The following is a 13,578-nucleotide window of genomic DNA, read 5'->3' as shown; positions in this document are numbered from 1 at the left end:
CCAAATAGCAAGGGAAAAAATAATGTGCATCACTACATTAACTACAATGGCCATTTGTTACATCCTACCTCCAGAGCTTGGCGCAGGAATGTCCTCTTCTCCGATTTGGCCCATTCAATGCATTCAAGACATAGGTCAACCTAAAAGAAAAACTACATTTATTCAATTATTTTTCTACTATTTGCACCATCACTGCTATCATAATATCATTTTTTACATAAACTGTCTCTGAACATTTGCAGAGATGTGCCTGAATTTCAAATGTCTCACCTCTTGTCCTGTTGCAGCTTCCATATCTAGAAATAGATCTAGCAGGGACCGAACCAGACGGGCTGCCTTTGCCTTGCTAATGGAGTTTAAGAAAGGACGCACATACTTCAGAAGTCCTCCAAGCTCTATATTAACAATAAAATAATCAAGTAGCAATATAGCTCAGGATCTGAAATTGTATCAGAATGCATTATAAAAGGTTATGTTCATATTCTAGAAAAAGGTGACCATATGTAAATTTTAGCAGTCAGTTATCTGAGACAGAAAAGACATATTCACTTAAACTACTTCTGATTTCCATTACAGTTTTACTATAGGCGTCTTTCTCCATGTGTAATTGAAATGTCATTTTGCCTAATTGTTATTTGCAACTAGGGAGTGTTTTTAGTTTATGGCTTTATGAAATGTGTGAAACCAGCTATGGTTAAATTGTAATTTAATATAGAGAAATGGTGATGAGAAGGAAAGAATGTTTAAACGGTGATGTTTTGATAAAAATCAAGTTGAAATCCTATTCTAGCATTTATGTTAATTTTAGAAAAACTGCTAATAATGTGACCATTAAATTGCTTTAAACATAGGATTCACCTTCTGCTTGTCCTGTCTTGGCCAAGAGACTCCCGAGTTCCAGAATGCTCTGTTCTTTGACTTGGACTGCTTCTTCATCATTCTCTTGAACATCACGTTTCACTGGGAAAATAAAAGGTTTTGATAAAAGAAGACGTATATGTCAAGTCAAAGAGTGCTTACGGATCTCCCAAACTTCCATTTAAATTTGCTTCTTATTTGCGGTTGTTATTAAGGAAGATCTAGAGCCGAGGGAGGCCACTGTTCCTCAGATTGCCGGCTGTGAATCCCTCTATGTGAGGTGGGGCCATAGGAATCAGTTGGGCTTGTTGATCGCGTACCTGGCTCCTTGCTGCGTGAGCACAGCCCTGCCCGAGCTGTTGGAGGTACTAGCCGCTGTGGCGGTTGAGACCCCCAGACTGATAGTCATGGGGGATTTCAACCTGCCATCAGCTGGCTTGTTATTGACAGCAGCTTGAGAGTTCCAGGCTTCCATGACGGCCTTGGACCTGATTCGAGTAAACGATGGCCCTACGCACATGGGGGGAGGCATGCTGGATCTGATTTATATCTCTGGACAGTGGTTAAATGATCTGGAATTAGATGATTTAATAACGGAACCGATGTCATGGTCCGATCATTTTCTCCTTCGCCTAGACTTCCGAACCGCCACTCACCATCGCAGGGAGACGGAACCTATACGTTGGTTCCGTCCCAGGCGCCTGATGGACCCCAAGAGGTTCCTGACGGAGCTTGCTCCATCCCCTGAGGACCGGGCCCACGCCCCAACTGAAGACCTAGCCGTGCCCGGGGAACAGGCCACGGCTGGGGCCTTGGACCGTGTCGTGCCTTTGCAGCCTCTGACCCGGCGCAGATCTCGTCCGGCCCCTTGGTTCTCCGAGGGGCTGAGAATGAGGCACCCTCATTGTGTCGGCAGATAACCGCCGCCCTGTTTCGGTGACCCGCTCCTCCTTCATTATTATTATTATTATTATTATTATATTTGTATACCGCCCATCTCCCGAAGGACTCAGGGCGGTTCACAGACAAAAACAACAGAAAACATATAATAGATAAAACAGCTAAAGAATAGATAGTTGAATTCAATTGATGCTCTAACTTTTGAATACAAATTTAAAACCTCATTTAAACCCCTTTTTAAAATTCCAGTTTAAAAACTACATTCAGGCTAGTCCTGCTCTTGAAACAGCAACGCCTTCAGCTCGGCGGAAGGACTTGAGATCGGGAGTTGACGAAGCCCCAGAGGGAGCCTGCTCCAGAGGTAGGGGCCCCCACAGAGAAGGCCCTCCCTAGAGGTTGCCAGCCGACATTGTTTAGCTGACGGTATCCGGAGGAGTCCCTCTGTGAGAGCGCACTGGTCGGTGAGAGGCTAATGGTGGCAGTAGGCGGTCCCAGAAATATCCCGGCCCTAGGCCATGGAGCGCTTTAAAGGTGATGACAAGTACCTTAAAGTGAACCCGAAGACCACTGGGATTAACAATAAAATAATCAAGTAGCAATATAGCTCAGGATCTGAAATTGTATCAGAATGTATTATAAAAGGTTATGTTCATATTCTAGAAAAAGGTGACCATATGTAAATTTTAGCAGTCAGTTATCTGAGACAGAAAAGACATATTCACTTAAACTACTTCTGATTTCCATTACAGTTTTATTATAGGGGTCTTTCTCCATGTGTAATTGAAATGTCATTTTGCCTAATTGTTATTTGCAACTAGGGAGTGTTTTTAGTTTATGGCTTTATGAAATGTGTGAAATCAGCTATGGTTAAATTGTAATTTAATATAGAGAAATGGTGATGAGAAGGAAAGAATGTTTAAACGGTGATGTTTTGATAAAAATCAAGTTGAAATCCTATTCTAGCATTTATGTTAATTTTAGAAAAACTGCTAATAATGTGACCATTAAATTGCTTTAAACATAGGATTCACCTTCTGCTTGTCCTGTCTTGGCCAAGAGACTCCCGAGTTCCAGAATGCTCTGTTCTTTGACTTGGACTGCTTCTTCATCATTCTCTTGAACATCACGTTTCACTGGGAAAATAAAAGGTTTTGATAAAAGAAGACATATATGTCAAGTCAAAGAGTGCTTACGGATCTCCCAAACTTCCATTTAAATTTGCTTCTTATTTGCGGTTGTTATTAAGGAAGATCTAGAGCCGAGGGAGGCCACTGTTCCTCAGATTGCCGGCTGTGAATCCCTCTATGTGAGGTGGGGCCATAGGAATCAGTTGGGCTTGTTGATCGCGTACCTGGCTCCTTGCTGCGTGAGCACAGCCCTGCCCGAGCTGTTGGAGGTACTAGCCGCTGTGGCGGTTGAGACCCCCAGACTGATAGTCATGGGGGATTTCAACCTGCCATCAGCTGGCTTGTTATTGACAGCAGCTTGAGAGTTCCAGGCTTCCATGACGGCCTTGGACCTGATTCGAGTAAACGATGGCCCTACGCACATGGGGGGAGGCATGCTGGATCTGATTTATATCTCTGGACAGTGGTTAAATGATCTGGAATTAGATGATTTAATAACGGAACCGATGTCATGGTCCGATCATTTTCTCCTTCGCCTAGACTTCCGAACCGCCACTCACCATCGCAGGGAGACGGAACCTATACGTTGGTTCCGTCCCAGGCGCCTGATGGACCCCAAGAGGTTCCTGACGGAGCTTGGTCCATTCCCTGAGGATCTGGCCCACGGCACAACTGAAGAACTAGTCGTGGCCTGGGAACAGGCCACGGCTGGGGCCTTGGACCGTGTCGTGCCTTTGCAGCCTCTGACCCGGCGCAGATCTCGTCCGGCCCCTTGGTTCTCCGAGGGGCTGAGGGAGATGAAACGCCGGAGAAGACGCCTAGAGAGCACCTGGAGGTCCAGTCGTTCCGAAGCTGATCGGACACTAGTTAGGTCCTATTCTAGGACCTACCTAGTGGCAATGAGGGAGGCGAGGCGTTCCTACGCCTCCACCCTCATTGTGTCGGCAGATAACCGCCCGGCCGCCCTGTTTCGGGTGACCCGCTCCCTCCTTCATTATTATTATTATTATTATTTATTATATTTGTATACCGCCCATCTCCCGAAGGACTCAGGGCGGTTCACAGACAAAAAAACAACAGAAAACATATAATAAATAAAAACAGCTAAAGAATAGATAGTTGAATTCAATTGATGCTCTAACTTTTGAATACAAATTTAAAACCTCATTTAAACCCCTTTTTTAAAAATTCCAGTTTAAAAAACTACATTCAGGCTAGTCCTGCTCTTCGAAACAGCAACGTCTTCAGCTCGCGGCGGAAGGACTTGAGATCGGGGAGTTGACGAAGCCCCAGAGGGAGCCTGCTCCAGAGGTAGGGGCCCCCACAGAGAAGGCCCTCCCTAGAGGTTGCCAGCCGACATTGTTTAGCTGACGGTATCCGGAGGAGTCCCTCTGTGAGAGCGCACTGGTCGGTGAGAGGCTAATGGTGGCAGTAGGCGGTCCCAGAAATATCCCGGCCCTAGGCCATGGAGCGCTTTAAAGGTGATGACAAGTACCTTAAAGTGAACCCGAAGACCACTGGGAGCCAGTGCAGGTTACGCAGGAGGGGTGTTACATGGGAGCCAAAGGTGCTCCTCTATCACCCGCAGCCGCATTCTGGACCAGTTGGAGTCTCCGGCACACTTCAAGGGAGCCCCATGTAGAGAGCATTACAGTAGTCCAGGCGGGATGTAACAAGGGCATGAGCGACTGTGCATAAGGAAGCCCGATCCAGAAAGGGGCGTAACTGGCGTATCAGGCGAACCTGATGAAAGGCTCCCCTGGTGACGGCTATCATATGATCTTCTAAAGACAGCCGTGCATCCAGGAGGACACCCAGATTACGAGCCCTTTCTGTGGGGGCCAATAGTTCGCCCCCAATGGTCAGTGATGGAATTAGCTGACTGTACCGGGCCGCGGGCATCCACAGCCACTCGGTCTTGGTGGGATTGAGTCTGAGTCTGTTCCTCCCCATCCAGACCCGTACGGCCTCCAGGCACTGGGACATCACTTCAACAGCCTCGTTGGGGTGGTTAGGGGTGGAAATATAGAGCTGAGTATCATCAGCGTATAGATGACAACTTACCCCAAGACCACGGATGATCTCACCCAGCGGCTTCATATAGATGTTGAACAGAAGAGGCGAGAGAACCGACCCTTGCGGCACCCCACATAAGAGGCGCCTTGGGGTCGATCTCTGTCCCCCCGTCAACACCGTCTGCGACCGGTCGGAGAGGTAGGAGGAGAAGGAGGTGCGGGATGACCCTTTGCAGGGACGTGCCGAGGAGTTTAGTGGTTATCTATACGATAAAATCGCGCAGCTCCAGGACGGTCTGGACCAACATTGGGATGATCCAAGCGAGAGAGAGGAGGCACGTCTTGTCGAGACTGTTTGGGATGAGTTTGACCCTGTGGCTCCCGAGGACGTGGACAGGTTGTTGGGGAGGCTTCACGCCACTACATGTTTACTGGACCCGTGTCCTTCCTGGCTGGTACTGGCCACTCAGGAGGTGACACGAGGCTGGCTCCAGAGGATTATCAACGCTTCTTTGTTGGAAGGGGTTTTCCCTGCCGCCTTGAAAGAGGCGGTGGTGAGACCCCTCCTCAAGAAGCCCTCCCTGGACCCAGCTATTTTGGGTAATTATCGTCCAGTCTCCAACCTTCGCTTCGTTGCGAAGGTTGTAGAGAGTGCTGTGGCGCGACAGCTACCTCAATACCTGGATGAAGCCGTCTATCTAGACCTGCTCCAGTCCGCTTCCGACCCGGATACAGCACGGAGACAGCTTTGGTCGCATTGGTGGATGATCTCTGGAGGGCCAGGGACAGGGTTATTCCTCTGCCCTGGCCCTATTACACCTCCCAGCGGCTTTTGATACCATCGACCATGGTATCTTGCTGCGCCGGTTGGGGGGATTGGGAGTGGGAGGCACTGTGTATCGGTGGCTCTCCTCCTATCTCTCCGACCGGTCGCAGACGGTGTTGACAGGGGGGCAGAGGTCGGCCGCGAGGTGCCTCACTTGTGGGGTGCCGCAGGGGTCGATCCTCTCGCCCCTTCTGTCCAACATCTATATGAAGCCGTTGGGTGAGATCATCAGTGGCTTCGGGGTGAGATACCAGCTGTACGCTGATGACACCCAGCTGTGCTTTTCCACCCCGGGCCACCCCAATGAAGTTGTTGAAGTGCTGTCCCGTGTTTGGAAGTCGACGGGTCTGGATGGGGAGAAACAGGCTCAAGCTTAATCCTCCAAGACGGAGTGGCTGTGGATGCCAGCATCGATTCAGTCAGCTGCAGCCGCAGCTGACTGTTGAGGCGAGTTATTGGCCCCAAAGGATAGGGTGCGAACTTAGGTGTCCTCCTGGATGAACGGCTGTCGTTTGAAGATCATTTGATGGCCGTCTCCAGGAGGGCTTTCCACCAGGTTCGCCTGGTTCGCAGTTGCGCCTTCCTTGATCGGGATGCCTTGTGCACAGTCACTCATGCGCTCGTTACCTCTCGCTTGGATTATTGTAATGCTCTCTACATGGGGCTCCTTGAGGTGCACTCGGAGGCTTCAGTTAGTCCAGAATGCAGCTGCGCGGGTGATAGAGGGAGCTTGGCGTAGCTCCGTGTAACACCGCCTCCTGCGCAGACTGCACTGGCTACTTGTGGCCTTCGAGTGCACTTTAAGGTTTTGTTACGACCTTTAAAGCGCCCATGGCTTAGGGCCTGGGTACCTACGGGACCGCCTGCTGTTACCACATGCCTCCCACCGACCAGACGCTCTCACAGAGAGGACTTCTCAGGTGCCGTCCGCCAAGCAATGTCGGCTGGCGGCCCCAGGAAGGTCCTTCTCTGTGGGGGCTCCCACACTCTGGAACGAGCTTCCCCCGGGTTTACGCCAAATACCTGACCTTCGGACCTTTCGCCGCGAACTGAAGACATATCTTTTCATTCGCGCGGGGCTGGCTTAAATTTTATTGATTTTAAATTTTCTACTACTAATTTTTAAATGGGGTTTTAGTTTTTTATATATTTTAAAGTTTTAGGCCAATTATAATAAGTTTTTTAATTGCATTTTAAATTGTATATTGTATTGTCTGTTTTTACTTTTGCCTGTACACCGCCCTGAGTCCTTCGGGAGAAGGGCGGTATAAAAATCAAATAAATAAATCAAATAAATAAATAAATAAGCCAAAAACATGCCTGACAAATTGTTCAGAGTCTTGGAAAGGAGCAGAAAGTTTTGCATGATGAAACAAGGTCTTGATATTACCTCATTTTGGTGTTAATACTTGAATCAGCATAAATATGGCCACAACTATGAAATGAATCCCCGTACTCTTGAACGTGTTACTAGATATTGAAAATAAGACAATGCATACAAAGATATTCAACATGAAAAATGATATATCATCAGTGCTAATGTATTTGCATGAACAAATAGACACAAAACCACTATTATTCAGAGAAGCCAATACAGTAAGCTTAGTTTCTTAGAGTGCAACATCCAATATTTAAGGCATGAAGGAAATACAAATTTCTTGCTTGAAAGATCATCCAACTCTCTTTAGCAATACTGAATGTCATATACTGTCTTGAAACAAAAAAACACATCTCTCCACTATAATCTACTATTGCTTATGAAGGTTCATTGGCAGAATTAGTCATTCCATTCTAGTTTATCTTCTTTTCATCTTGCACCCCTAAGGTTGCAGGGGTCTGCAACCTTAAACACTCAAAGAACCATTTGGACCCGTTTTCCACAGAAAACACCAGGAGCCACAAAACCTGTCACATGGTAACACACCCAGCCACGCCTACCCAGGTTTTCTGGCTCCAGTTGTTTTCTGTGGAAAATGGGTCTTTCTCTCTCTCCCCCCCCCTTCCTCTCATTTCTGTTTTTCTCTGTTTTTCTTCTCTTTCTTTCTTTCTTTTCTCTCTCCCCCTTCTCTCTCATTTGTTTCCCTTTTCTCTCTCTCTCATTCTCTCCCTCCAGCTCTCATTTGTTTCTCTTTTTCTTCTCTCATTCTCTCCCTCCATCATTTTCTCATTTCTCATCTCTCCCTTTCGTTCGTTTGTTCTTTTTCCCCCCTCTCTCTCTTTCTTTCTTACGGTTCTCTCTCATTTGTTTCCCTCTCTCATTCTCTCTCTCCAGCTTTCTCTCATTTCTCTCTCCCCCTTATCTCTCTCAATTGTTTCTCTTTTCTCTCATTCTCTCATTCTCTCCATCTTTCTCATTTCTCTTTTTCTCCACTTTTCTCTCTCTCTCATTTCTCTCTCTCTCCTCTTCTCTCTCATTTCCCTTTTTTCCCTCTCTCATTCCCTCCCTCCAGTTCTCTCTCATTTTTCTCTGCCTCTTCTTCTCTCATTTGTTTCTCTTTCCTCTCTCTCACTCTCCCTCCATCATTTTCTCATTTCTCTTTCTCTCCCCTTTTCTCTCATTTTTCCCTCCCTCTCCTTATCTCTCGTTTCCCTCTTTTTTCCCTTTCTCAATTTCTCCCTCTATCATTTTCTCATTTCTCTCTTTCTCTTTCCTTTTCTCTCTCTCATTTTTTTTCTTTCTCTCCCTCTCATTTGTTTTTCTTTTTCCTCTCCCTCTCCTCCTTTTTCTTTCTTTCTTTCTCTCCCTTCTCTCTCTCATTTGTTTCCCTCTTTTCCTCTCTCATTCTCTCCTCCAGTTCTCTCACTTCTCTCCTCTCCTCCATCATTTCCTCTTTCTCTTTTCTCCCTTTTCTCTCTCACCTCTCCTCTCTTTCTCTCTCCCATCTCTCTCATTTGTTTCCTCTTTTTCCCTCTTTCTCATTCTTTTCCTTCAGCTCTCTCTCTCATTCTCTCCTCTCTCTCTCATTTGTTTCCCTCTTTTCCTCTCTCATTCTCTCCTCCAATTCTCTCATTCTCTCCTCTCCTCCATCATTTCCTCTTTCTCTTTTCTCCCTTTTCTCTCTCTCACCTCTCCTCTCTTTCTCTCTCTCTCCCATCTCTCTCATTTGTTTCCTCTTTTTCCCCTCTTTCTCATTCTTTTCCTTCAGCTCTCTCTCTCATTCTCTCCTCTCTCTCTCATTTGTTTCCCTCTTTTCCTCTCTCATTCTCTCCTCCAGTTCTCTCACTTCTCTCCTCTCCTCCATCATTTCCTCTTTCTCTTTTCTCCCTTTTCTCTCTCACCTCTCCTCTCTTTCTCTCTCCCATCTCTCTCATTTGTTTCCTCTTTTCCCTCTTTCTCATTCTTTTCCTTCAGCTCTCTCTCTCATTCTCTCCTCTCTCTCTCATTTGTTTCCCTCTTTTCCTCTCTCATTCTCTCCTCCAATTCTCTCATTCTCTCCTCTCCTCCATCATTTCCTCTTTCTCTTTTCTCCCTTTTCTCTCTCTCACCTCTCCTCTCTTTCTCTCTCTCTCCCATCTCTCTCATTTGTTTCCCTCTTTTTCCCCCTCTTTCTCATTCTTTTCCTTCAGCTCTCTCTCTCATTTTTCTCTCCCTCTCTCTCTCATTTGTTTCTCTCTTTCCTCTCTCTCATTCTCTCCCTCCATCATTTTCTCATGTCTCTCTTTCTCTTCCCTTTTCTCTCTCTCATCTCTCTCTCACGTGTGTGCGCATGCACAAGTAGGATACCCTTCTGGGTCAGGATCACGACAGTGGCAACTCCTCCTCCCACAGCCACCACTGTGCGCTCAGATGTGTAGCCAGCCGTGCTGCACAGGAGAGCCAGAGCTTTTCTCTCCCTGCATCCGGCGGCAGTGACTGCTCCTCCCGTTCCACTCCTTCCTAAGCTGACACTAAGGGAACCAAGCTGCCTGCAAAGGACATGGAATCGCAAAAAGCAGCCGACTATGGGCAGTGCAGAGGAAACACTAGGGGGGCTTCACTTGCGCATCTGCGGACATGCTCGCGCCTTCTCAGGGCAGAGCAGGTCATGCGACCAGGTCGGCAGGGAGCCGCAGGAGAGGAATCAAAGAGCCACATGCAGCCCTGGAGCCACGGGTTGCCGACACTTGTTCTAGGACAACTGGCAATGGAAAGAATAGCAATATTGATACCGATGATGGATTGCACTTAAAATTATGGCACTGTAGAAAAAACCCAAATGCTGTGTAGGTGACTTAAAATAAACTTACTGACAACCAGAGCTTTCCTCAGGACACAACAGTTCCCAATAGCAAAGTTACAGCCAAATTTATACTAATTTTTAAGCTTTTTTTGGGGGGGGGAATTCAGAATATCATAAAAATTATTTAGTCCTAAGCTAAATATTCATTGCCAAGCACAGTGAAAATGCACAGGAACCAACTCCCTAAATCAGTCTTCTCTTTATAAGACTTTCCAGTAACTTACTATCAGGATTCACTAAGCACTACAAGACCAGAGAACCTTTGATGGACAACAAAGGTCATAGCAGTTTGTCCTCTGTGGTGTACTCATCTCCCTCATCTCTTCTCTGCTGGCAAGCTCACAAAAGTAAAAAACCTCTACAGCATGTATCCTTACTCAAATTTATTTTGTCTGAGAGAGGAAGTTATGCTGTCTAACTGTGTTACCAAGAAACATGTTCTACAGTAGAATAGTAGAGTAGAGCAGTGGTTCTCTCAACCTTTTCTTCATCACAGACCCTCTTTAAATATCTTTTATAGCTACAGACCATGGGCACACACAACCACACACACATCTAAAAACTTAACTCAAGATTTAAACCATAATATCTCTTCAAGCCTTCGCAGACCGCCTGTGATAACATTGCAGCCTCCCAGTGGTCCACAGACCACAGGTTGAAGATCACTGGAATAGAGTATTCAGATAGATGTGTAAGAGGATCTGCACTGAAAAAAGAAGGGTGATTCTCATACAAAACCTTTGTTACAGCAAATTGGATTTTCTCTTACGATCGGATTTGGAAAACCTACCCTTTCTGGAACAGAATGGGATAACTTGCCAAAGCCAACGCGCTGTGGCTAACTTACTGTAGCCAACTCCCCATGGCCATCTTGCTGCAGGACAACTTGTCATGGTGAAAACACAGTGGGACAACTCATTGCGGAACAATTTAGCAATTCTATTTAATTATTGAAAATAAATAAAAAAATATTTTAATTTTTGCCATTCTCATTTCATTCTGTCCCTCCTTTTGCATCCTTTCTTTAATGATTCTATTCCACTATTTCTTTAATATTAGTGTAACTCTTGTCCTGCAGTGAGTTGTCCTGCAGCATGTTGGCCATAGCAAGTTGACTGGGGTAAGTTGTCCATGGTGAATTGTCACAGACCTTTCTGGAATGTGTTTAGAATTATATAATTAATTCAATGAAATTTTTTTACATAAGAACATTACAAGGACAGTCCTTCTAAATTCAGAACAAAATTTTATATAATCTAGTAGTATATAACCACTCTCACAAAGCCATTAATGGACATAAGAATAGTAGCAATTTGTTTAATAACAGCAGCTGATATTTCCACACCATATACACGTAGTCCTCAACTTACAACATTTCATTTAGTGACCAAAGTGATAACGGCACAGAAAAAAGGGACATGACCATTTTTCACACTTAAGACTGTTGTAGCATTCCCCCATCATTGCATGATTTACATTCAGATGCTTGACAACTGACTCATATTTATGACCATGACAGTATCCCGGGGTCATGTGATCCCCTTTTGTGACCTTCTGATAAGCAAAGTCAATGGGGGAACCAGATTCACTTAACAACCTTGTTACTAATTTAACAACTGCAGTGATTCTCTTAATGTGGCAAAAGAAGTTGTAAAATGGGGCAAAATTCACTTAAATTTCCCACAAATTTTGGGCTCCATTATAGTCATAAGTTGAGGACTACCTGTATTTACCTATATAGACTTCTGGAACAAGACAAGCTGTAACCAGAAATACTTTTACAGGGAAAAGTCAAGAACATTTAAAATGTGCTACACCAATAGCTTTATTCATACTGCTTAGCCCATTTAGATCCACCATTCTTACTCTTCAAATTACCCTTCTTAATGCCATCCCATTCCATCTCCTTAAAAAGTCACCTCTGTTTCACTTAGAGCATGTTTCCCCTTTCCTTTCTGTAGTAAGACAATCCTATCAAGCAAACTATTACTTAATAAAAAAATAAAATGCCGACTAAAAATGAATCAATGAAACTTACTAATAGAGTGCCTTGACTTTCTACAACCAACTAGTGAAATTTTTCACAGCATGTAAAATGTATTATCACGGACTCCAGCTGCCTGTCAAAATAGTGATGTAAGTATTGAATGATGAACATATTAAACCACTAGTAAAGCAAGTGCAATGCAAGTCCCTTACATATTAACTGTGACCAAGAATCCACTTTCCACTCACATCAGAAAACCAATCTACATTTCAGAAGCTCATACAGGCTTCTTTCCAAGTCGCGTGTATATTGACGGCACTCATTCATTACCTTTAGCGCCAGAGAAAATGCCCTTAGAAGGGAGAGCCGAAAAAGTGACATGGGGTGAAGCAGGCCCGACTGCCCGCTTAAGAAGTTACAAAGTAGCCTGACTGGACCAGGGCTACAAAGTGGGTGAAAAGCGGCAGCGGAACCCATCCCTAGCAGGCAAATCCGCCGGGTTTTACCTTCTAATCGTTAAGGCGCCTCTTCTGAATAAAAGCCAAGGGGGCAAGTCAGAGAGCCCGCCTGGTGCTCTGAGGCCACCTGTCAGCCTCGACCATCGCCTCAGCTCAATCCCCTGCATTTCCCGCCTTCCAGATCCCCGCTTGCTTTCTCCGTTTCCCACGAAGCGATGCCGAACATGGAGGCCTTTCCCGCTAAGCCTTCCCGTTTCCAAATTCCACCTTCTCAGGAGATCCCGGTTTCCTTCGGAATTGCACACAGTGAGTCAGCAGCGGTTCCAGCCTAAGCCGTCCAGGCCCGTCATCCATCTCTTTCCACCATCGGCAGCCAGATTTACCTGCCGGTTTTCCCCTTTTCGGCCGGCCCAACTCACCTATGGAGTGTAGAATGCCGATGGAGGCCTCGCGATCGGTGCTCAGCAAAGACTGGGCGCGCTGGAACTCCAAGCCCGCCGCAGCCGCCATCTTAAAAGCCAAACTCGCTCACTCACGCCGGCCAGAATCACAGGGCCCTATTTCCACCGGAAACTGCTTGTCTCACTTCCTCCCCTTCGACTTTGCTGTGTCAAGCTGTAATGGTATAACTCTATGATTACCCACCAAGAAGCAGTGTTTGCTGGGAGATGTAGTGTTTTTATGAACATCGTAGTGGGTGGGTGGTTGCTACCAGGAAACCAGTGAAGCGAGGCAGGAGGCGTTAAGCTGTCTACGCTCTTCGCTAATTCAACATCATAAAAGTACGCAGAATAGGTCCATTGTTAAGTATACACAAACATGCCTGCAATTGATTGAAATTGATTTAGATGTTTTATCATTCTATAACAGTTATCACTAGACTCTGGTTTCAAATAGGACTGTTTCTAAACGTTTATTCAGAACTTTATTCGGGACCTCTTCACAATTGGATAAATGCCTTCCTGTCAAACAGACAACAAGTGGTCAAAATTGGCAACGCTATATCAAATCCTGTTCCTGTCAAAAGTGGCGTTCCCTAAGGTAGTGTTCTTGGACCAACACTCTTCATACTATACATAAATGATCTCTGCGACCCCATCTCAAGTTATTGTGTTCTCTTTGCTGACGATGTCAAACTATTTAATACCACTAATAATACTTCTACCCTTCAAGAAGACCTCACTTAA

The 13,578-nt window shown here is 45.6% G+C and overlaps 1 protein-coding gene across 1 annotated transcript in view; it reads right to left on the bottom strand.

The window, feature by feature from the left end:
- Positions 1–12,938, bottom strand: part of PSMD11 (proteasome 26S subunit, non-ATPase 11) — a 30,183-nt gene extending 17,245 nt beyond the window's left edge. The window contains exons 1-4 of the mRNA XM_058181279.1: positions 12,811–12,938; positions 2,790–2,891; positions 271–395; positions 69–140 (exon numbers count right to left, since the gene is read on the bottom strand). Coding sequence (XP_058037262.1) covers positions 69–140; positions 271–395; positions 2,790–2,891; positions 12,811–12,901 — 390 coding nt within the window. The 5' untranslated portion in view covers positions 12,902–12,938. The remainder of the gene's footprint in view (positions 1–68; positions 141–270; positions 396–2,789; positions 2,892–12,810) is intronic.
- Between the last annotated feature and the right edge of the window lie 640 nt (positions 12,939–13,578).

This window comes from Ahaetulla prasina, chromosome 4 (genome assembly GCF_028640845.1).
Source record: "Ahaetulla prasina isolate Xishuangbanna chromosome 4, ASM2864084v1, whole genome shotgun sequence".
Lineage (NCBI taxonomy): Eukaryota > Metazoa > Chordata > Lepidosauria > Squamata > Colubridae > Ahaetulla > Ahaetulla prasina.
This window is presented reverse-complemented; position numbering and strand designations above follow the sequence as displayed.